We start from the raw sequence: 24,032 nt of genomic DNA, 5'->3' as shown, positions 1-24,032 counted from the left end.
TGATAGCTCTATTGCAGATCCAGTGACCCATTTCAGAATGGCTGGAGAGACACGTCCATTCAGAAGTCACTTTCACCAACAATAAGCCCCGCATGTGTGCATTACCGTTATCAAATGGATAATGATAATACAAACACACTTCCAAATCCAAAGATATGCTTTTTTGGAACTGGCACGTATTTAGTATATTAAGGTAACAATACAGATCAGAACAATCTCACCAAATTTCTTGACTACGACGCTGTCGACCCAATAATTCGAAGCACTTCCTTCATATTTTCACTAAGTCAAACAAGACACTCGGTCATCGCTAGACCGCAGGCCCAAGCGGTATTACTGTGCAAATTTTGTCGCGATTAACTCCCCAACATCGAGGCAAACATCAAACGTGATACACAATTCGCATTAAACACTGCGAAGCTACATTGGTTCCATCGGTGGCATTCAAAACCATCTAAGTACTACAATCGCAAAATTAGAGTTTCAAAATCAGCCGTACACCAACACAATACACTACCGATAATTAAAATCTTCTCATATTTACTATTTTCGCACGGATTACGCCGGTGAAACTTCACAAAGCAGCACTTTTCTTCTAAATGTATGTCGGGTGGCATAGCACTACCAGCCGTTTTGCTCTTTCATCGGCCGAATCGGCGGAACCGAGATAAACGTGACAGCGAATTCAAAAACGCAGCCGCTCGCGCGCACAGCCTGCTGCGATTCTTCCTATCGACGCCTTGATGAGGAGTGATGCTAAAACGATACATAAAGCGTTCGTATTGCAATAATCGTTCCACCTTTCATAAGGCAAAATGTATGAAATTCGATAGTCCAGTTCGCTTCGTGTAGTTTTACTCTCTTTTTACCCCATTCTTATGGGTGATAACACTGCGGTGTTCCTGGCGGTGTTTCATAGAAATGCGGTTGTTCCTTTCCTGGACCATTCGCCGTGTGAAATTTGGGGCAATTGCGCGTTTTTTGGAAACTTTACAACAGCCGCGCGCTGTACCATATCCAGCAAACCAGTCAATAATTGGCGTGTTTAGGGGTATCCAGTTTCTTACATATTCTTAGTCTACATTAAAAATTTAACTAGAATCCAAAGTTTGACAATTTTTCGTGACCTGGAACTATTTTTGAAACAGTATGGAAATCGCTTTTGAATCACCCTTCGGCAAATTTAACTTCGGGACGAACGGTCATTATGTAAACTTAAATGTCATTGAGTTGACGGATGTAAATCTTTTTTGATTATTTATAATTTAAAAATTAAGATATTGAAGCGAAATAAAATCGTGTTATTCTTATAAAAATGTGCTCTTTTGATCAAGCTACAAAAAAACTGTAAATTTTTCATCGCTAAACAACCCAATTTTCTGCAGAGCTTCTTTCAATTCTTGATTTATTTTTTGTTGCGTGTAACTGACGATTGCAGCAATGCAACATTATTGCACACAAGTTTGCATCCAACTTGTCTCCGGCAGCCTGGCAGCACTGGTCACCAGGAAAATCGCAGTTCAGCTCAGCTGTCACCTCGAATGCACTTTTTATTAAACATGGCTGGTGTTGTGCGCTAGTGTTATTCGAACGAAGGAATTTAAACAATTTTATATATATTATCGGTGCAAAACAACTCGAAACGATCTGAACTTTGTGTAGTGAAGTGTAACTGTTCCGAAAATCGTTCTACAAAGTGAGCAAACGACCGCAATCCGTAGGAAAAGTAGTTTTTCTTCAGCCCCAATAATGGTTCGCTTTGGACGACCTAGATTTTTAACATGTAAGTAAACATTATTGAAAAGAAACAAGTTGCGAGAAAATTGTACTTCTCCTCCAGCTAGAGTTGAAGATCATTAGTGAGGAGTGCTATTTCCTGGTTTTTATATGTGCATATTGAAGATTAATGTAGAAAAGGTTTCCGCGATCATCGTTAGATTGTATTTTTTTGTCTATGTAGTAAAATAAAGGATTTTTTTGTAGGCTGCTAACATCACCAAACAAAAAAATGCGATTTATCTTTCATCTGTCGAGGGATCTTAGTAAAAAATGTTAAAATAAACTATTCGGTATTAAAAATTACTAGTTATATATTGTTTAGTTAGGTATGTTGAACAAAACAAAAAATATCTTGGAGTACGTATATATATTCACTTGTATGAAAGATCTTGATCATTTTGCAAATATTTAGAACTGAGACTGAACTTTACGCAATTTTTCAATTGGCAAGGCTGTTAGGATGCCTAGGTATATTCTAATGTAATCTAAGTCTGAAAAAACTATGTATTATTTTTCAACCAGTCCTCTTTCTCCTGAAGTATGAAGTAATTACTGATTGCAGTGATTTCTGGTGTATAATTCTAGAAATTTCAATTCTTACGCGATAATTCTCCAGGAATTTGTTTTCAGATTCTTCGAGGAATAGGCATCAGGCATCCATCACTAGTAATTTTTCACAAACTCTTCTATGAATTTGTCGAGAAGATTTTTCAGGGATTTATTTCAAAGAAAAATTAAATCATCCAGAATTTGCTCCAGAAAATCCCACGAGTAGTACCCAGTTATTTCCACAAGGATAACTCTGATTTTTTTTCCAGATACTAGGATTCTTCTATAGATGTCTCTAGTAGTGATTCTACTAGATCTTCCAATGATTTCTACATTTCTTACAAGAAAATCATTCTAGTGTTTTTGAAGTAATTGGTTGAGGGTTTTTTCTAGGAAATTGTACTAGAATACCTAAGGGAATTCCTAAGCATATTTTTACAGTACTTCCAGGCATTTTCATATGGATTCCTTGACGAATTCATTAAGATTTTTTCTCAGGATTACCCCAACATCCCTCCAGGGATTATTCCTGGAAATCTATTAAGAGCTCTCCCAGGAATAGGGAATTATAAACTCAACTAGGGATCCAATATTAAGTTTATCAAGACGTTTTCTAGGAACTTCTCCAACATTACGTTTACGAATCTTTTAAGCACTTCTTTCAAACATTTCTCGAGTAATTTTTCAAATATGAAATCTTCATGGAAGAATCCAATTAATGCTAGCAAAAATCTCGTCAAATTATCCATTTTATTATTACTTATGGTTTCACACCAGCAAACACTACAAATCTCTCACGAGATTGAGTTGAATGTTTTATTCTAGAAATTCTTTCAAAATGTTCTACAGGTTATTATTAAAGAATTCGATGGGATTGATTTCTTTTTTCAAAAAAATATCTTAGTTTTTTTACGGGGCCCAGATAGCTGTAGCGGTAAACGTGCAGCTATCCAGCATGACCATGCTGAGGGTCGTGGGTTCGCATCCCGCTGGTCGAGGAGCTTTTCGTAAAGGAGTATCTTCGTACCTGCCTCAAGATATACACATGCAAAAATATTCAATCGGCAAAGAAAGCTCTTAATTAAATAATTAGTTAATAACTGTGGAAGTGCTCATAAGAACACTAATCTGAGAAGCAGGCTTTGGCCCAGTTGGGACGTAACGCCAGGAAGAAGAAGAATCTTAGTAATTTATTTACAAAATCCACATTAACTTCCTTAGAAATAGGGAGAGATCCTTTCAAGTGTTGTTACAAAAATTAATGAATTAAGACAATTACACGAGTCAACAAATCACTGACTATACAGTTATAGTTGTAACGTTTCCACTACTACGTTTATAGAGAACGTTACTTTTTGAGCAGCTGAATGTTTGCCTTGGATTCCATATCCTACTGGGCCCTTTGTACTGAATCGACACCTTTGAAATTAACAGCTTGATGTCTGGGGTCGGAAAGCAATGAATTGTACAAACATGTATAAGAACAAATTAATCAGGTCCTAAGTTTGCCTTCCTTCGGACTATTTGAATACGCCACAAACCACGTGGTTTCTTGGAGCATTTATTTTAGTGATTTGGCTAAGGGCTTTTACACATTATTTACTGAATTAACGCAAATGGACAACTCACACCGTCCATAATACACCGGGGGTTTTGGAGTTTGGGAAGTAGGCAACGCAACATCTTTGACCAGACGGTTCTTCAAATTTTGCTTTTACTCTAGACTTCTCCTACACGTATGAATGATGCAAGGTCAAAAGAACATGAATCAGTCATACACATAGCGGTAGTGAAGTGTTTTGCCTAAGGATATGGCCATATGGGAAAGGAGGGATTTTGTTTTGTAAATAGCTCTGTGGAACAATTTTTTTTATTAGTTAAATAATTAGGTTATCTGATTTACCTTTAAATTAGTAACAAAAATGTTTACTGATACGTTATACTGGCGATTACGCTGTCATGATAAGGGATGTCCATCCTTTCCGATGATGGTAGTAATGGCGGGTTAGATTTGAAAACAAGGATAAGTAGAGAAGAAATGTTAGTGATTGTTACATGCTTTATTGCTGTACTGGCAAACACCAAAATTCTACAAAATTCGCTCTTTGGATTCGCACGATAACAATCCACATGCAGCTTCCGAGAAACTCCATGGCAATGAACTCTGTACGTCATGTACGGCATTCAGGACATCTAAAAAAACTGATGATAAACAACAAAAAATGAATCCGAAAGAGTGAGTACCTTAATGTTTCAATTTAGGACAATCCAGCTTTATTCCCTGGCCAAGAACACAGGGTTTGACGGTGCCAAAGTAGAAGGTGCACCATAATAATACCCGTCTGTGAAACATATCACCTTACCAATACTTTGGCACACCTCTAACAATTCATGATTTATCATGAAACGGCTGCATTCAGGCGGAGGATCTGTTAATATGTTTCGGCATATTATCAGGTCCTCTTCGAACGGAGGGACCGCCAGGGCTCATTAGTTACTTATAAACCAGTGCTGGTTGTTGATGGTTTAGTTCGTTTACACGAGCTGTACAATTCTTTGTACTAATCAGTAATGATGGTTAAGTTTCGAAGCCAACGTGTGTTCAATCATTTTATAATGCAACATAAGAATGTATGTTTGGTGAAACTCTGCGTTACACTCGTCGTTATGAAATTAGTGATTGTGAGGGTGCTAATAATGATGTTTGAAAAAATGCATTTTGATGAAAATTTGAAAATGGCATTGGAAGTGATTGTGATAGTTTTGTAAATATACAAATAATAATTCTATGAACCCTTATAGTTTAACAATGGCCATAATATATTTTGTAATCATTTTTCTGAAGATAAACACTATGGCCTAGTTCTTCACACATGTATGATAAAAGTGTTTATAATGACAGCGAGTGCAGAAGAATGGATCGAAGTGGTTTTTTTTTTACTGTAACTTTCTTGATCGTAGTGCTAAATCGTAGTTTGAATAGTAATGACTCAACAGCAACATAAATAATATAAAATAAATTGATTATCTTTTAATTACTTAGTAATGATATCAGATGGTAAACGATAAAAACAATGAATTTATATGAAAATGGTGTGATGTAATTTTGATGAAAATTTGTAGGTGTGATAGTGAAAAGTGACATGTCATGACATAATGGAACGTATATCTGAAGTGTTTTACGAAAGTTGATGAGTGATAATCGGTGATATACGTGATAGTGTCGATAGTGAGTGATGAAATGAAATGGGGAATGAGGACCTTTTAATAAAACTATTTCGTTCTTCACTTCAACCAGTCTAGTAGCATTTCAGGCCTTATCATAGTTTGATAGTAGTCTGAACTACAAGACTGCAAAACTACGGTAAGGGCTAATTGCTGCTAGGGTACACAGTGACCATTTGAGCAACATTGCTTAGGAACGTCTGTGTGATGAACGCAATAGAGGCTTATAAAAGCAAATGCTGGGAAGCAGCTTAGGGCAGATTAAAAGTGCCAGTACTACCCCTATCGCTACCGACAAAGAAAAATGTAGGACAATCCAGCTTTATTGCATATGAGAAGTTCTTGGTGATATTCTCACAACGGCCATTCAGAATGGTACGACAGATGTAGATAAAAGCTCATTATAATGAAATAAACGCAAAGTCAAGTTAGTAATCTCAGAACGATTATTGTATCTACAACTGTTAACTTAGATGGTTTAGCTAAGGGTCGATTATTGTATATAACTTTTTAGAGAAGCAGAAGTAAAGCGCAAACACGAAGTAATGACCTTCCATCACATTTTCAAGTGCTCCCCACCAGCACAATACTTCATTCTGGCACTTTAGAACGTCCATGTTAACTTGCTCACACAAGGAATCTGACGCTACCGAGTTGGCAGAACGCGCCCATACCCCTTTCTGAACCGAAGGGCAGGGCATACAACAATTAACATTTATTGTAACAAAAAAATGTAACAGAGTTAATAAGAATTTTTTACAGAAGTTTCGTTAGTTTTCCTAGAGAATTTCTGAAAAATTACTGGTCGAAATCTGTAGAAAAATCCTGAACGGAGGAAATTTTGAGACATCAGTGGGCTGTTGAGGCTCAAAGGCCGTGTTCCTACCGGTACCGTTGGAGACGACCCTAGTTCGGACACTTTGCGGAATTCGTTTCTTGCACAGAACTACACACGCGTGGAACTTTGCTATTCGAAACACTTTATTATCGAATCTAAAAAACTGGACTGTATTTGCTCGAAAGGGTTTTGGTACAATATAAACTTTATTTGATGCTCATGCGCGCGCGATCGAGAGCTAACTAACTGCCCTGGGTATATAGAACGATACTCTAGGGTCAGTGTGGTGAGTATACGCGCGAATATAACCGATCGCGGTCGATTCGGTCTCACCGGTATATAAGCTACCTATGCTGATAGGAAATGCGAGATGGTAATGATAATAATGATAAGGATGAGCGAGAGTGATATAGTTCCGATCGAGTGGAACATGTTTGGGTTGCCAGTATTGCTGTTTGATCTAGTTCTGAACATGCCGGCCGCCTTGAAATCATAGGGATTTCAATCAAATCCTGGGCATACTATTTCGACCGACTCTGTACCTCTACCTAACCGACTTCGAATGCTACTGCTGACTACTATTTTGCATGGTTTGTTTTGATTCAGATGTTCTTATATACTAGCATTATTCTAACCAACGAGTTCAGCCGGAGAGCGATGACCTGCTTGTTGATCGCTGGATAGCTGATATTGCTCGAAGCTCGAAGGACTGTAGATGTAGACGATGATTGCTGATAGGGGCTTGAGATGGACTACAATGGTGATGACGACGACGATATTGAATTCTGCTTGAACTGGGATGAAAACTTGATGTTGATGGATTGTTTCGACGCTGCCCGTGCCCTTGTTGGGGTCGAATGGAACCTCTCTTCTAGTGGGTGGCTTCGCTGATGCTGTCCTACGTCCTCCGGTGTGGTATGCTGACATCAATCAACGCTAGAAATAAACGGGTGCTTTTTACCTTGAATTTATGAACTAAAACAGAACTTGCCTGGAGCGGAGGCCTCCTGGCCGCAGGTGCCCCAGGCACCGATGACGACGGTTGGTACGTCGCTCCACACGAATTGGAAAGGTCTACTACGGTTCTATGCGATGAACGATGCTGCGCCGACGAAGACATTAGTCCTCCGATCGGGTTGATCAGGCCCTGTGGACGACTTGTCGATGGCGTTTGCAGCGATGCTGAGATATGGTACCAATTCTTCAGCTGGATGGTTGATGATGGTAGATGCGCTAATGACCTTTCAGCGAGAGTGATTAATGCATTGGTCATATAGATTGACGTCACAACAAAATTTCAATAGCAGGACGGACGATATGGACATCATGGATAGGGCATGCTCAACGACTACACGGCGAACTAAAGCGTGATTGACGGATGGACCAGATAGCAGCGCGATGTCTTCTGATGACGGGCGTCCCCGAAGGGACCGACGGGTGGCTATGGGGGATGAACATTTCTTGAGCCTTTTGAATTATTCAATGAAACACATACTTAACTGGAAAGCGGAGGCCCTCAATGTGAAGACCCCCGCGGTGCCGAAGCACCATCGACGGAAGAGCCTAGTACTCTTCTTCTATGGGTGCGTTATCCTTGATTGGAAGAACGCAGATTTTGGAGATGGCTCGTTTGAAAAGCCCGTCCTTGGTGCGGACTTCTACTACTCGGACGTTTCCGTCCGATCCGGTGTAAATTTCTGCTACTCGCCCCAATTTCCACCTTTGCGGAGGCAGGTTGTCCTCCTTCACTAACACCATTGTGCCAACCTTGATGTTATCGCGCTTCCTAGTCCATTTTGTTCTATTGTGCAAATCCGACAGATAGTGGGTTTTCCATTTCCGCCAGAGTCTTTGCACAAAATCTTGCGATCGCTGCCAGACTGACAAACGATTTTCGGGTATCTCTTGAAGATCAGGTTCAGGAACCGCAGTCAACGGTCTTCCAACGAGGAAGTGTCCTGGGGTTAAAGCAGCATAATCGTTTGGGTCGCTGCTAAGCGGGGTTAGTGGGCGCGAATTCAATATTGCGGCCACTTGCTGGACAATTGTATGCAACTCATCGTAGCTAAGCTGCTGGTTCCCAACGATCTTGCGAAAATGACCTTTAAACGACTTGACCGCTGCCTCCCAGAGTCCACCGAAGTTTGGAGAACGAGCCGGTATGAACTCGAACTGGATGCCTTCATCTTCAACTGTACGAACTACAGTGTGTTGGAATTGTTGATCGAGAAACTGGAGACGCAACTCTTCCAATTCTCTGTTGGCGCCTACAAAATTGGTGGCATTGTCGCACATTACCACCTGTGGTTTTCCTCTAACTGCGACAAATCGTTTGAAAGCAGCCAAGAAGGCTTGAGTCGACAGATCCGCCACAACTTCCATGTGTACGGCCTTCGTTGCCAGACAAACAAAAATCGCTACAAAGCATTTCACCGCTGCGCTACGCCGGACTGGATATTTGATGTAGAATGGTCCACAAAGATCTACACCAACCTTCAAAAATACGGCTGCAGGGTTTACTCGAACCGACGGCAGATCGGCCATTAGTTGTTCGTGAACGGTGGGCTTGTTACGGAAGCACGTTACACACTCGTGACACACCGTGCGGGCCAAATCACGTGCATTGGTTGGCCAGAACTTCTCTCTGACCGAGGCTATTAGAAGCTGTTGACCAGCATGGAAGTGTGCGAGGTGATAGTGCCGCAAAACGAGTTTTGTGAACGGATGACGGTGATGTAAAATCATTGGGTGCTTGCGACTTTCCGAAATTGGCGCGTTAGCAAGCCGGCCGCCAACGCGAAGCGTTTCATCAACGAGGATTGGATGTAGCATGAGAATCTTAGACGAAGACTTCACCTCCCGCGCACGAGAAAGTGCTGCAACTTCCTCGGGAAAACTGTCCGCTTGAGCTAGCCGAACTAGAGCTTCGGTTGACTCATTCAGCTCTTGAAGCTTTATCTGTCCCGAACGCTTGTGGGTGCGGTTGTTCGGTGTTGCGTTATGGAGGAATCTACGAATGTATGCTACGATTCGCACGAGTTCGGTGAACGATGAACGCAAGAGAAATAGTTCGTTTGGAGGCTTTGCGCGAGCTGGTAGCGCAACCGAAGATCGCTCCTCGAGAAGTGAATGCTCAACGTCCGGTGTTACAGACGAATTGCTAGGCCACATTGAGCGGTCTTGTCGTAGCCACAGTGGACCTTCAAACCACATAGTTTCGTATTTCAGCTGTGCGGGTATCATTCCGCGCGATATTATGTCCGCTGGATTGTCCGCTCCGGCCACATGGTTCCAAACGCCGTTGCTGGTTATATGCTGAATTTCCGAGACACGGTTTGCGACGAACACTTGCCAACGGGATGGTGGAGAAGCTAACCAGTACTTCACGATTGTGGAGTCGGTCCAAAAGAACGGTTGAAATGGAATTTTGATACTGCTGCATACCTTTTCATACAAGTGGCTCAACAAGAGCGCTGCGGAAAGTTCGAGCCGAGGCGTTGATAAAACCTTTTTCTTTCGCTTCAAATCCTCCAGAGGCGCGACTCTGGATTTGGCAGTGACGAGCTTGGCAGTTATGGTACCGTCAACCGTAATACAGCGAAGATAAAGGCAGGCACCGTAGGCAACGTTAGAAGCGTCCGAAAATCCGTGTAACTCTACTGTGACTAGATCCTTGGTGAAAGAGACCCAGCGAGGGACAGTGAGAGTGTCTAAGACCAGGAGATTTCGCCGAAATTCGATCCAAGTGCTCTGTAACTCGTCCGGTAATAAATCGTCCCAGTCGCATTTCTGCTTCCAGAGCGTTTGAAGAAAAAATTTGGCCTGTACGACTACCGGACCAATTAGTCCTAACGGATCGAAAATCTTTGCCGATTCGGATAAGACGATTCTTTTGGTGATAGGTGTATCCAACTCCAGCTTGGGAACAGTGAAACGAAAGATATCAGCAGCTGGTTCCCAAATCAAACCGAGGGTTTTCACGGCAGATGTTGACGAGTCCAACTCAAAGGAACTACGCTCGTCTCGAAGATCTATCGGAACATTACCAAGTAGTTCGGCGCTGTTGGAACTCCATTTCCTCAAGATGAAACCAGCTGAGCTCATCAGGTCGATCAGCTCCGATACTAAAGCCTTTCCTTCTTCCAAATCGTCAGTTCCTGTCAACGCATCATCGACGTAAAAGTCTTTCTTGATCACTTTCGCTGCAACAGGATGCGTTGCTTCACCGTCAATTCCCAAGCGTTGAAGGCACTTCGTTGCGAGATAGGGCGCAGAACTAGTTCCGTAGGTAACCGTGGTTAACTTGTACGCCTTAATGGAGTCGTCGGGCGATGGTCTCCAAAGGATGCACTGTAGTGGATGGTCAGTTGGGCAAACGTTTACCATTCTATACATTTTTGCTACGTCTGCCACGATAGCGTACTTCCAAAATCGAAATCGCAACGAAATAGAGTGGAGATCGTCTTGGACGACCGGCCCTACCATCAATCCATCGTTCAAAGACACGCCTGTCGACGTGCGGCACGAGGCGTCAAAAACGACCCGAAGTTTCGTCGTGGTGCTATCAGGCTTTAGCACTGCGTGATGTGGCAGAAAGTAGGCAGGCTCCTCTTCTTCTGACACTTCTTCCATATGGCCCATTGATCTATATTCGTTGATGAATTCGAAATATGCCTCTTTCAAGGCGGTGTTTGCTGCAAACCGACGCTCCAGTCCATAGAATCGTTTGAAAGCGTTGGCCTTGGAATCCCCCAGTTTCTGGATGACAGATTCTTTTTTCGGTAGCGTAACTACGAATCTACCAGTTTCGTCACGCGTGGTAGTTCGCTCGAAGATTTCTTCACACATTGACTCTTCTACTGACAACGTTCCTCCAGAATGGCAGGATTCGAGTTCCCAAAACTTGGTAAGCAGGTCGTTCAGATCGGGTGCAACACAAGGATACGAAATGGATCGTTGTACAACCGAAGAAGATCCAGGTACGCGTCCAGAGACGACCCAGCCGAAAACAGTTTCTTGCAGAGTGGGTCCATCGTCTACCAGCTTAACCTTCCCCTCTGCCAGCAAATCGTAATAATATTCGGCGCCGATGATCAGATCTATCGATCCCGGCTCGAAAAATGTGGGATCAGCTAGAGTAAGATGCTCTGGAATCGCTAGTTGTTGCACATTCACAAATTCTGTCGGCAAATCTGATGTCAGCTTAGGCAAAACGTGCAATTGGATATTCTCCGAATAAGGCGATATTTTGAGTGACCGTGGCATAACGGTTGCGTTCACCATTCTTGTTGATTTCGTAGACGATCCTCCAATACCGACGATGGACAAATGGTTGGGAGAACCTCCCAGCTTGAGCTTTTGGCACAAGCTTCGAGTAATGAAGCAGTATTCGGAGCACGAGTCTAGCAGTGCTCTGGCAAGCTGTACGTTCCCATACTGATCCGTTATACGCACCAAGGCGGTGGACAACAGTACTTGACGAGATGGCGTATGAATGCTGACAGGCAGTGAGTTTGTGTGTTGAGAGGGAGTACGATCTGTGGTGGGTAGTGGGTGTGTGCTTGTGCTTGCGATTGGGAATGATCTTGTGTTTGGTCCAGTGTTTTGACTTGGTGCTGTTTGGTTTTGGGCGTGTGGCTGTGTTTGATGGTTATTCGCTCTTTGTGTTCGAGTCTGTTCTTGTGGGACGGAGGAACCGATCTGCGTTGATGTAGCAGCTGCTCCACCTTCTGAAGATCCTAGATGCAGCAGAGTGTGATGTTTCCGCTGACAGTGCCGGCAGACACCCTTTGTGCAGAGCCGAACAAGATGCGATGGAGAAAAGCAGTTCAAACACAATCCACATTTCTTAACCTTCTCGTAACGTTCAGGCACCTTCATTTTCAGGAATCGCTGGCACCTAAACGCTGAATGCTGAGCTTCACCACAGAAGTGACATCGATTGTTGGAAAACTGTGTCGACGGATGACTCACAGAAGTCCTCGCCTTCCTCACGTCAGTGTCGGTGGATTTTTCTGGAGCGATAGACTGGAGAACTGAGCATTGGCTCCGCAGAAATTCCATCAAATCGTCGTACTTGGGGATCTTTGGAACAATGGTGCGATTCCCAGTGGCGAAGTGTAGCAGGATCAAGTCTGCAACACACCATATGTACCAATATCGTGCTCCAATTGGCAGTCTCCTCTCCAATCTTTCCCATCATCTGAAGGTTGCGGTCGTATTCGCTGATGAGATGATTCAGTGCTTCATAGCTTTCACGCTTCATGGGTTCTACAGCGAAGAGAGCATCCAGATGTGCCTTGACAATAAGCTTTTTGTTCTCGTAGCGCTTCTGTAGTAGATCCCAGGCAATCGAATAATTCGCTGACGTCATCTCTAGTGTCCCAACTTCCTGCAATGCTTCACCCACTAAAGATGATCGAAGATAACTGAATTTATCCATATCCGACAACTGATGGTTGCGATGGATCAAGCTCTGAAACTGATCACGAAACGTAACCCATTCTCGTAGGCGTCCTCCAAAATTAGGCAATCGAAGTTCTGGCAGCTTCACAGTTGACGTTGGCTTAACAACATATTGCGCAGCTGCTTCAGGGTTCGCAGATAATGTTGTCGATGTTGGTTCGCCCTTGAGAGATATCAACAATGATCGCAACTCGCAATAGACGTCCTCAGTTTCCTGAATCACATCCGAAGATTCTTGACAACGCCGCTCCGACAGTATCTCTAACCGGGCAGTTCTTTCCTCGGGGCTTTCCTTGGATTCCGCAACGCTTGATTCATCGATTTCTTCCATCACCTCTTCGATTTTTCTACGGATCGCATAGAATTTCGTCATGGCCGCCTCCAACATCTCCAACCTGGTATCGATATGCGCATAATGTTTATCCTTCTTGAACCTACCGACGAAACGCCTAACACCGTCGAAGGTATTCTGCAGCTGTCGTATTTGTCGCTTCAGCTCTTTTAATTCACTGGCCATTTTCACTTGGTCACTGTTCATCGTCAATTGTCAACTCTCACTTAATATCAGTTCAAATTGCAAAGATTTAATTGAACCAATCACGCACAAAAGTTCGAAAAAGTCACACAGCGATTGATTCAATCTATCAATAGCTTCAAAGCGTACACATTTAGTCACTTCCACTCACTAATAGCACCAAATTGCCATAATTCACTGATTCGCGATTCCTCGACGTCCCACGGGTGACAGAGATAAATTCGAACGAAATTGACTGCAGCAGGGGATCCAACCGAGCGAACAACAAGCCAGGAAAACGCCAGCAGAAACCAAGACCGTCAATCGAGAGGACACAAGAACCACATTCCAGGAAAATGATCGCATGCAATTGAAAGATGATTGATTTGAATTTCATCACACATTCGTTTTATTCAAAACGACCCACAAATAGTTCGGTGGGCATCTCATGCATGATGCCACCACAGATCTCAACTATTCACGCTAGTTAACTTCCCTTTGCCTGGCTGATTCTCGTTCCGTTATCCTTGATCGCTGGAGATTGGCTGATGTTGTCCACTTGATGCAGGGTCATCGACCGGTCACTGCTTCTTCCCTTGCCGAAAGGCACCGCCGAATCACGATGGCCGGTTTCGATTCTTCAGGCTTTCTTCGATGGCGGCTCCTCAAGCCGCGCCAATTTCAATTTCACTCACTATGGCCTTTCTTCACTGTGGCTTTTGTCGATGGCGGGTACCCACGCCAAGCCAAACCACTATACACTATGGCCGGTACCGACGCCACTATAGGCCCACCACACTATTGTCGTTCGACGCGGTTCACTGTCCGATCTTCACGGGTTTCTCCAAATCCAACGGTCCACCGGTCCTAAATCCGGTTCGAAGGACCAAAAATGTTCCTACCGGTACCGTTGGGGACGACCCTAGTTCGGACACTTTGCGGAATTCGTTTCTTGCACAGAACTACACACGCGTGGAACTTTGCTATTCGAAACACTTTATTATCGAATCTAAAAAACTGGACTGTATTTGCTCGAAAGGGTTTTGGTACAATATAAACTTTATTTGATGCTCATGCGCGCGCGATCGAGAGCTAACTAACTGCCCTGAGTATATAGAACGATACTCTAGGGTCAGTGTGGTGAGTATACGCGCGAATATAACCGATCGCGGTCGATTCGGTCTCACCGGTATATAAGCTACCTATGCTGATAGGAAATGCGAGATGGTAATGATAATAATGATAAGGATGAGCGAGAGTGATATAGTTCCGATCGTGTGGAACATGTTTGGGTTGCCAGTATTGCTGTTTGATCTAGTTCTGAACAGGCCGGTTCTTGAACTTCAGCATCATAAACGTGCATAGTCCTCACTCCGGAAGGACTGGTGATGACAAGGACGCATTTTACGCGCAGCTCGAACGCGAGTACGACTGCTGCCCAAGCCACGACGTCAAGATCATCAGAGGTGATTTGAACGCTCAGATTGGCCAGGAAGAAGAGTTCAGACCGACGATTGGAAAGTTCAGCGCCCACCGGCTGACGAACGAGAACGGCCTACGACTGATAGATTTTGTCGCCTCCAAGAATATGGCCATTCGTAGCACCTATTTCCAGCACAGCCTACCGTATCGTTACACCTTGAGATCACCTCAGCAAACAGAATCGCAAATCGACCACGTTTTGATCGATGGACGGCACTGTTCCGATTTAACCGACGTCAAAACCTATCATGGCGCTAACATTGACTCCGACCACTACCTGGTGATGGAAAAACTGCGCCCAAAACTATCCGCCATCAACGATGTACGGTACCGACGCTCGCCTCGGTACAATCTAGCGCGACTGAAACAACCGGATGTCCTTAATGCGTACGCGCAGCATCTTGAGGCAGCGTTGCCGGACGAAAGCGAGCTCGATAGGGCCCCTCTTGAGGACTGCTGGAGGACCGTCAAAGCAGCCATTAACGGCGCTGCCGAAAGCATTGTCGGATATGTGGAACGGAGCTCAAGAAACGATTGGTTCGACGAAGAGTGTCATGAGGTTTTAGAGGAGAAGAATGCTGCGCGGGCTTCAATGCTGCAGCATGGCACGCGATGAAACGTGGAACGATATAGACTGAAGCGGAAACAGCAAACCCGCCTATTCCGGGACAAAAAGCGTAGCCTGGAAGAGGTGGAATGCCAAGAGATGAAGTTGCTGTACCGTTCTCAAGAAACGCGGAAGTTCTATCAGAAGCTCAACAAATCCCGCAAAGGCTTCGTGCCGCGATGGGAGCATCTTGACGGACGAACGCTAGGTGATCGAAAGGTGGAAGCAGCACTACGATGAACACATGAATAGCGCAGAGAACACAGGCACAGAAGGTCAGGACAGCCTAGGCGATGGCTACGTCAGCACAGCGGACAGTGGAAACCAACCAGCTCCCACGATGGGGGAAGTTAAGGATGCCATTCAACAGCTCAAGAACAACAAAGCCGCTGGCAAGGATAGTATCGAAGCCGAACTCATCAAGATGGGCCCGGACAGGTTGGCCGCTGATAGTCAGAATCTGGGAAACGGTACAGCTACCGGAGGAGTGGAAGCAAGATGTTATATGCCCTATCTAAAAAAGGGCAACAAACTGGAGTGTGAAAATTATCGTGCAATCACTATCCTAAACGCCGCCTACAAAGTGCTATCCCAGATTCTCTTCCGTCGTATATCACCTATAGCAAACGAGTGCGTGGGAAGCTATCAAGCAGGTTTCATCGATGGCCGCTCGACAACGGACCAGATCTTTTCTGTGCGGCAAATCCTCCAGAAATGCCGTGAGTACCAGGTTCCTACGCACCAATTGTTCATTGATTTCAAGGCGGCATACGACAGTATTCACCGTGTAGAGCTATGGAAAATCATGGACGAGAACAGCTTTCCCGGGAAGCTCACAAGATTGATTAGAGCAACGATGGACGGTGTGCAAAACTGCGTGAAGATTTCGGACGAACACTCCAGTTCATTCGAGTCTCGGCGGGGACTACGACAGGGCGATGGACTTTCGTGCTTGTTAGTCAATATTGCGCTTGAAGGTGTCTTGCGGAGAGCCGGACTTAACAGTCGAGGCACGATTACAAAGTACATGCTGGTTGGTGGAACTGAGCGCGACAGGGCCGGCCAAGGAAGCAGTGCACGATAGACGAGAATCGTTTTTCTAGAATTCCAGACCCCGCATTCTCCCTCTGTCAAGCTCTTTCGAATATCCACACGGTATTCAAATGCAAAATGGTCAATTGATCAATTTTAGTTTATAATTGTGGAAATGCTCATAGGATATTGATCAACAACAAAAACAACAAAAATCAAAGCTTGTATTATTTTTTGATTTAAATAACTAACATTTCCGTAGAAATGGAAGTGAAATTTTCTACCCCGGGCACTATTGATTCTCTTCGCTATAGTTTTCTAAGCTACTGGGCTTTTAATTTGCAAGTGTCTTGCGTACCGTAATCCGGGGTAACATTGATCAGTTTTTAGGATATTTCTTGAATGATTCATTTTAAAATGTAAATGTCGCAAGTATTATATTTTTAAAACAAGTACTACCACGCATAGCTCGTGACTGTATACTGTATTTTGTTTCTTTGAAAGATTTAAGCATGTTTATAACAATGTTTTAGGTGATGGTAATGTTGGAAATGTCATTAATTATTCAAATAATTGCTTCTGAAGTCGAATATGAACGCCAAACGCTTACAAATCATTTACTTTTTGAGTTGTTTCTAAATTAAAAACATCTCAAACCGCGGAATACGCCTGAATGTAGGCAATTTCCTAAGTAAAATCTACATTTTCAACAGTAATTCGTTAATGTTGCCTAACTGAACTTACTTATGAAAGTTTTAACAACGGAATCGTTTTCGGCGATGCCGTTTTTAGTGACAACAGCATTTTCTTTGCGCATATCGCTTGCAGAACTTATGTGAGACATGAATCTTTGGTAGTGTCATCTTTAACCATTGAAATCGATGATTCGAAAAGTTGACAATTTTGCGGATGAAGTAAACGCAATTTTCACAAAAATCTTAATTTTCATTAGCTGATGAATATAAGAAGGAGAAGCACCATTCATACTTTGGAATTGTTCCATCAATTAATGATGCTACGAACTTTTTTCGAGATGAATGATTCCGATCAATGTTACCTCGCTGATCAATGATACCCCGGATTACGGTATATAAGTACATCTTATAGATAAAGTTCAAACAATTCGACCGAAAAAAAAAACCTTTCCAAAGTGAGAGGTGCTTAAGGCGAAGTAGGCCGTCATTGAAATGTGTACGCGTCGTTGATGATGGTTGTCACAATTTCGAGTTGAAGAAAATCAGTTGGTATTACACTGAAGCATCTTCTTCTTCTTCTTTCTGGCGTTACGTCCCCACTGGAACAGAGCCTGCTACTCAGCTTAGTGTTCTTATGAGCACTTCCACAGTTATTAACTGAGAGCTTACTATGCCAATGACCATTTTTGCATGCGTATATCGTGTGGCAGGTACGAAGATACTCTATGCCCTGGGAAGTCGAGAAAATTTCCAACCCGAAAAGATCCTCGACCGGTGGGATTCGAACCCACGACCCTCAGCTTGGTCTTGCTGAATAGCTGCGCGTTTACCGCTACGGCTATCTGGGCCCCAAGCATCTGAAAAAGTATTAGCATACATTCTGCATTTCAGCGCATGTAGTGATACTTTCCCGGATCAATATGAACTGTGAGGACTGTTTTTTTTTCTATTTTAAATTACGCACATTCATTGTCAACATGGCTGCTAAAACGAATGACGAGCTACCTTAGCCTTGAGGAAGAAATTTGCCAAGTAAGAGAAATAAGTAATATGTAATAACATAATGTAGGTAATTGTTTATCCTAGGTATGTATTTTAATTCTAGTTATAATTGACAACTTTAACTGGTACGATCCTTAATTAGATGAAACGACAAACAAACAGACGTCACACTCTCATTGACTTCGATCGACCACCTTTTTTGTGTGTATTCAACGTTGAATTAGACCTATATTAGGTTATAAAATAATACAATTTTTCAAACATCTTTTTAAAATACAAGAATGTTCCAAAACTCGTATAAAATTTTCCTAATATGCGTGTTATGGCCCAAGGTATAAGCCAAACAACAACAAATAGTCGAAGACAAAACGTCGAAAGGACAACAGATCAGAAATGATTTGCATTGTGGGTTTTTTTCCCTAGAAAAAGATTTTCAATAGTTCTTCCTTTCGATATTCTGTCATAGATTCATACATCTACGTGGCGGCCCCTTTGTATTTGTTTCAATCAGAGTTGCTTGTCACTATCAATGCTTGAAACTTGCTGATTTGTACAGGCCGACTGCGATACAATTCGGATCAATCCATATAACTTCAACATCATGCTGTCTACTCCATCACCAGTGAATTGATGGCGAAAGACTATGGATATCTCTGATGGGTTAAGTTTAGCCTTAAATTGACCAAAAAAATAGCAATTTATCAGTACACTAAAAATAATCCAAACGTCATTGTTACGTGAAAACATACGTGGTTTTTTTTTCCATCCCACTTTTCACGTAGCTTCTACGGGAATCATAGATGACGAAGAATGTACCAATGAACTAATGAATGCGTATCATCCTATCGGAGAACCGCGTAATAGCTACGTGATTTGTTTGTATATTTTACTAAGTAGTTGCATGGAGCCTATGGTATGTTTCCAGTAAATTTGACTAAACTTTTGTATATATGCTATCCGTCTTCCTTTGCATTGTTATTCTTAAATCGAACTATTTTTCACTAAAAACACTTGTTAGAAATAAAACATTTCGGCTCGTTACCCTCGAATCATTCTTCATACTGTTCCAGGTTACTTTCCTGTTTCAGGAAGAGAACATCGCAGAGTTATAATTAGAAGCATAACCAAATATTTTTTTTTACTCACGATTGAACTTCACCAACGGGATAGCCACCAGCTCTTCCAGAACTATGTATCAATGTGATCTGCATTACTAACAATAATGCAGCCCGAAAAATGACCCGATGATCTGTCGAAAAGTAGAATTCAGATCAATGTAAGTCTCACTGCCACGTTAAATAAGTTACCTTAGAATTTGATCAAATTGATGGCAAGTCTCCTAAATCTCTACGTTGATTTCCAACTGACGCCATCTTTACGATTCATCACAAAACAAAATGAATCGAGGAATGAACACGATCGGAATGAACTTAATCATGTACGTAAATTCCACGTGGAACCGATGGGTTCATCGCAGTGAAAATCACCAGAGGACCGGTAACTGTTACGATAGTCAGGTGAAGTCAGAGGATAGTTCATTATTGTGGATCTACATGATTTTTCACGTAGTAATGTCGTATGGATTTTTTTGAGTGTACGATGTTCTTGACAGTGCTGTAGATGGATTGAAACTGTGTGTTGGTCACTGAAAAACATTAATAACGTGGATAATCACCACATGATCACTTATTCTGCAGTGATTATGATCTAAAGTGCGATGTCGTACCACTGCTGTTGGTTGTCAGATCAAAGTGATATTGATAGTTCGCAACTGATATTGATAGTTTTAGTACATCAGCCATTAGCTGATATGACTGATATTGTGCAACTCTGGTTTCAATTCCCGGCAAACGTTGTATTGCCTCATAGTAGATGGTTCTATGCAAAACCTTCATACAAACTGGCTATTTCCTTTTGTCTCTCTTGTTCAACTTTCCCGATGAATATTTATTTACTACTTTATGTACACATGAACACGTCGGTAACCGTTCGCAAGCCAACTGGTGACATACGAACACTATTCCATTTTTGTTTATATAGATAAGTAGAAGATTATCTACCTGTATTAGTCAATAAATACTCGAGGCCATATTCTCATACTTTTCAAAAATGACATGTCTGGACATTTATACTGATTTTAAACTATTTCTTTACGTTTTGGCAGGAGTGCGGTCCGGATATGGTGGCGCTCTAGGAACCAATGATGGACTCACGTGATGTGTCTAACAGCAACAACAACAACAACATCTTCTATTCATCTTCCTTAGCTACATCAAAACGTATGCAAGACGGATTATCATTGCTGTCGATTACCGTTCACAAACGGGGAAGTAACTTTGGACAACAGCCGAACGATGTGAATAATCAGAATCAGCAAGCATCATCATCGTTTCTACAGCAAGATCAACATCAGCACTACTCACAACCGCACACTCATCAACAATCGTCTTCTCTTTACTACTATAATAGCAGACCGGAAGCACATGACGGAGTAACTCTTGAGAGCGTTACAGTTGTAGGACCTTGGCGTGAAGTTATATTTCCTATAGCGATCCTAACTGTATCTCTGTTCGGGATTCTAGCTGTAGGGGCTATTCTTTTACTTTGGCTTAAAAATAATTTGAAAAGTCAGGAAAAGGACAAGGTGAAAACTTCCAAGAAATTGAAAGTGGCAAAAGTAAACGCGAAAGTGCTGCTAAAGCAAACCAAAATGAGCGAAGATGAGGGATCTCAAATAGAAAACATCAATTCGACACTCTCCGCTAAACCAGAATCTCCAAGATCGAAGAGTTTAGATGTACCAGAGGCTGAAAATGCGAGCTTCTCTTCCCAAGTTATTTTTCCAACTAGCGAGTCAACGCAACAGGATCCTACCGTTAGCACAATCTACAAAAATATCACATCCGAGAACTTGTCCACTATTTCAACACCTGGAAACTTGAAACGAGTACAGGCAAAAACATCACTGAACAATATATCACAGATCAGCACATCACCTTCAGCAGTTCCTTCGTCTCCTCCACTAAGATCTGTCCATAGGAAGTTCAGCTTCAATCAATCGAGCTTCTACGAACAACAGCAAATTCCTTCATCCAAGGCTGAAAAGTACAGTGCCAATAACAGCAAATCCAATAACGACAATCTACCCTATTTTGGAAAGTTGGGATCAAAAGACGAATGTCTTATTTCAAAGATCGCCGTTCTGAAGGGCGACGTGTGTTGTGTACAACCACCGCAACTACATCATGCTGCAGCAGATTTGGACGAATTGACTGTCGCGAGCCCAGCACCAATTTGTTCCTCTCCCAAGATGGTGTACACCCAATCCACAACGTCGGAGGCGCTCATGGCGATACCTCTAACAACAAAAGCACAAAAACTGTCCGATGATAAAGAAAATTATGGAAAATGCTCAACGGCATTCGAAACTAGTCGTAATGGGAAAGCTTTCCGTGGTCAACATTCTTGGATTGAGGGAAACGAAAATCAACCGCCATCCAACAGAAAGGTATTAACACAATCGCCAATATTCTTCGCAAACGAGCAAAACTCTCCGAACGTTTGTTACGATTCCTCGTCATCACCTACGTTGATACCGTCACTTACGCCATCGTCTGTGTCCTCGTCAGCAACTTCCACCGCTACAAATACCACACCAAATGCAAACTTAAACAGTGCCAGCAGCAACACTGGACGATTTACTTTTTCACCAAAAGTGATCAGCGAACTCGGTTACCAATCATCTCCCCAGAGTGCTTCGAACCATGCTGGTTCGGGAAACGAGGCAAAGATTAGCAACACCTATTTCCGTTTTCCGGATGTGGACAGTTTTACACCACCTATTAGTGCGCAAACAACAAATCTAAACGTGTCAGGCAAACCGACAACTTTTAAAATACCATCGCTTGTCACGTCTTGGATTCCCTCATTGGAAACACCAACCAAGGAAGCTCTTGTTATTTCGGAACAAGAATTAATGAAATCGTCTACTACGGAAAACATTGAAGATAAACAATGCCCTGGAATTGATGCGGTTGATGACGCTAATATTACCAACATACCTAGTATTTCAATGGTTACTGAAGACACACATAAAGGTAAGAATAGCATTAGCAAAGTTAGAAACAGATCTGTTTTATAAGACCTGTAGGCGAATTCCGGCGCGTATTTTCTTCGAAGAAAAGAAAATTGTTTTGCTGGTGCGTAATGGAAGAAAATTTCTTCTCTTCGAAGAAATTGTTCGCCGGAATTCACCTACTAGTCACTATTTTATTGCAAATCTCTAAAACTTCGCTATTTTTAATGGAAAGACTATGAAGTCTCTATTTCAACCGAAGTGGTATCTAAAGTCACTTCCTATTTTCTTCTCATAATTCACGAGGTTCATCGGAAAAACCTGCATATTTCTGCTACGAACCCTTTGTAGAACACATAAAGCTTCTGGTAAACTTCCGCTTTTCTTGAAAACGGTACAGCAATTCCATCTTTTGACATTCCACCTCCTGCAGGTGACGCTTTTTGTCCCAAATTTTGGGACTTGTAATAAGCGGATTTGTTGTTTTCGATTCAATCAGCCGCAGTTTTGCGCGTATCATGTTACGTATCATGCAGCCTGCGCTGCATTCTTCTGCTCTCAAAACCAGAAATTTGATTATTCCACGTTACAATACATCACATTATGGAAACACTTTGTAAGGGGCATTTGTATTTGGAACATGCTACCAACTCATTACAGTGCGATGTTTTTGCGTTGTCAGAAACATGGCTAACATCTGATGTGACCCTTCCTTTTTCATGATTTTGATATTATTCGCCTGGATCGATCCGACTCATATGGAGGGGTGCTTTTGGGGATCAAAAAGCATCACTCGTTCTACAGAGTCGATCTGCCACCGATGTCAGGCATTGAAGTCGTTGCATGTCAGGTGACTACCCGAGGCAAAAGCCTCAGTGTCGCCTCCATATATCTTCCTCCGAGTCTGCGATATCTCGCAGAGATCTCTCTCACATCTGCTCAGTTATGCCTGAGCCACGGTTGTTCATTGGGGATTTTAACTCCCACGGAACAGGCTACCCGAGCAAAGCTTGAGATCATATTGAACATTAATTTTGATGTTGTGATGTTGTAAATTTGGATAACTGAGTTTGTTGTCATTTTGGTCGTTTTAACGGTTAAAATATCAAAACTGAGAGCAGAAAAATGTTCCCATGAAATCAAATTGAAAACTATTTTTGCTATCAGATACAGCAAATCGAAAACTGTTTCTGCTATCATGAAGATCAAATTGAGAACTCATTGAGATATACATAATTTCAATTGATATTGAAACGAGTCTGCGACAAAATAAATGCTTTATTTTTATATTTTCATAGTGTTTATACATGCAGCACGAACAAATTTATAATTATATAAAATGAAAACGTTACAAAAAATTAAAATGATAGCAGAAAGAAAGCAAGATATGATATAAAATATTTCAATGACAAATTGATATCAAATTATGCTATCGACTTGATGCTGAAAACAAGATATTCTCGATTACTTTTTCAAATCGACGTAAGTAACTTTTGTACGGTTTTGAGAAAATTAATTAAGAAGAATCACAACTTGTCTTCTAAAACTGTTTTAAAATGAATCACCTTTTTAACATTGTTTTCGCCGTGTACATCGCTTAAGTTTTGCATACAATCGGATCGCGTTCAAAAACTGGGTAGTTTCTATTATTTCCCACAAAAAAAAAACAATTATAACAAAATGATAAGCTGTTTCATTCAGTTACTTTCGACGTTTTTCTACCAGTGTAAAATCGGCTCAAGTAGTGTTTTGTTTTGTTTCGTGGTTAA

General features: G+C 42.1%; 2 protein-coding genes across 3 annotated transcripts in view; one reads left to right on the top strand and one right to left on the bottom strand.

Moving 5' to 3' along the window:
- Nucleotides 1–24,032, bottom strand: part of LOC5564742 (plexin-B) — a 177,726-nt gene that overhangs the window by 44,805 nt on the left and 108,889 nt on the right. The window lies entirely within an intron of this gene.
- Nucleotides 1,539–24,032, top strand: part of LOC5574833 — a 76,555-nt gene continuing 54,061 nt past the window's right edge. Inside the window, exons 1-2 of the mRNA XM_001661603.2 lie at nucleotides 1,539–1,783; nucleotides 20,353–22,285. Coding sequence (XP_001661653.2) covers nucleotides 20,389–22,285 — 1,897 coding nt within the window. The 5' untranslated portion in view covers nucleotides 1,539–1,783; nucleotides 20,353–20,388. The remainder of the gene's footprint in view (nucleotides 1,784–20,352; nucleotides 22,286–24,032) is intronic.

This window comes from Aedes aegypti, chromosome 2, assembly GCF_002204515.2.
Source record: "Aedes aegypti strain LVP_AGWG chromosome 2, AaegL5.0 Primary Assembly, whole genome shotgun sequence".
Lineage (NCBI taxonomy): Eukaryota > Metazoa > Arthropoda > Insecta > Diptera > Culicidae > Aedes > Aedes aegypti.
Note: the sequence above shows the minus strand (reverse complement) of the source record. Positions and strands in the feature narration are given on the sequence as shown.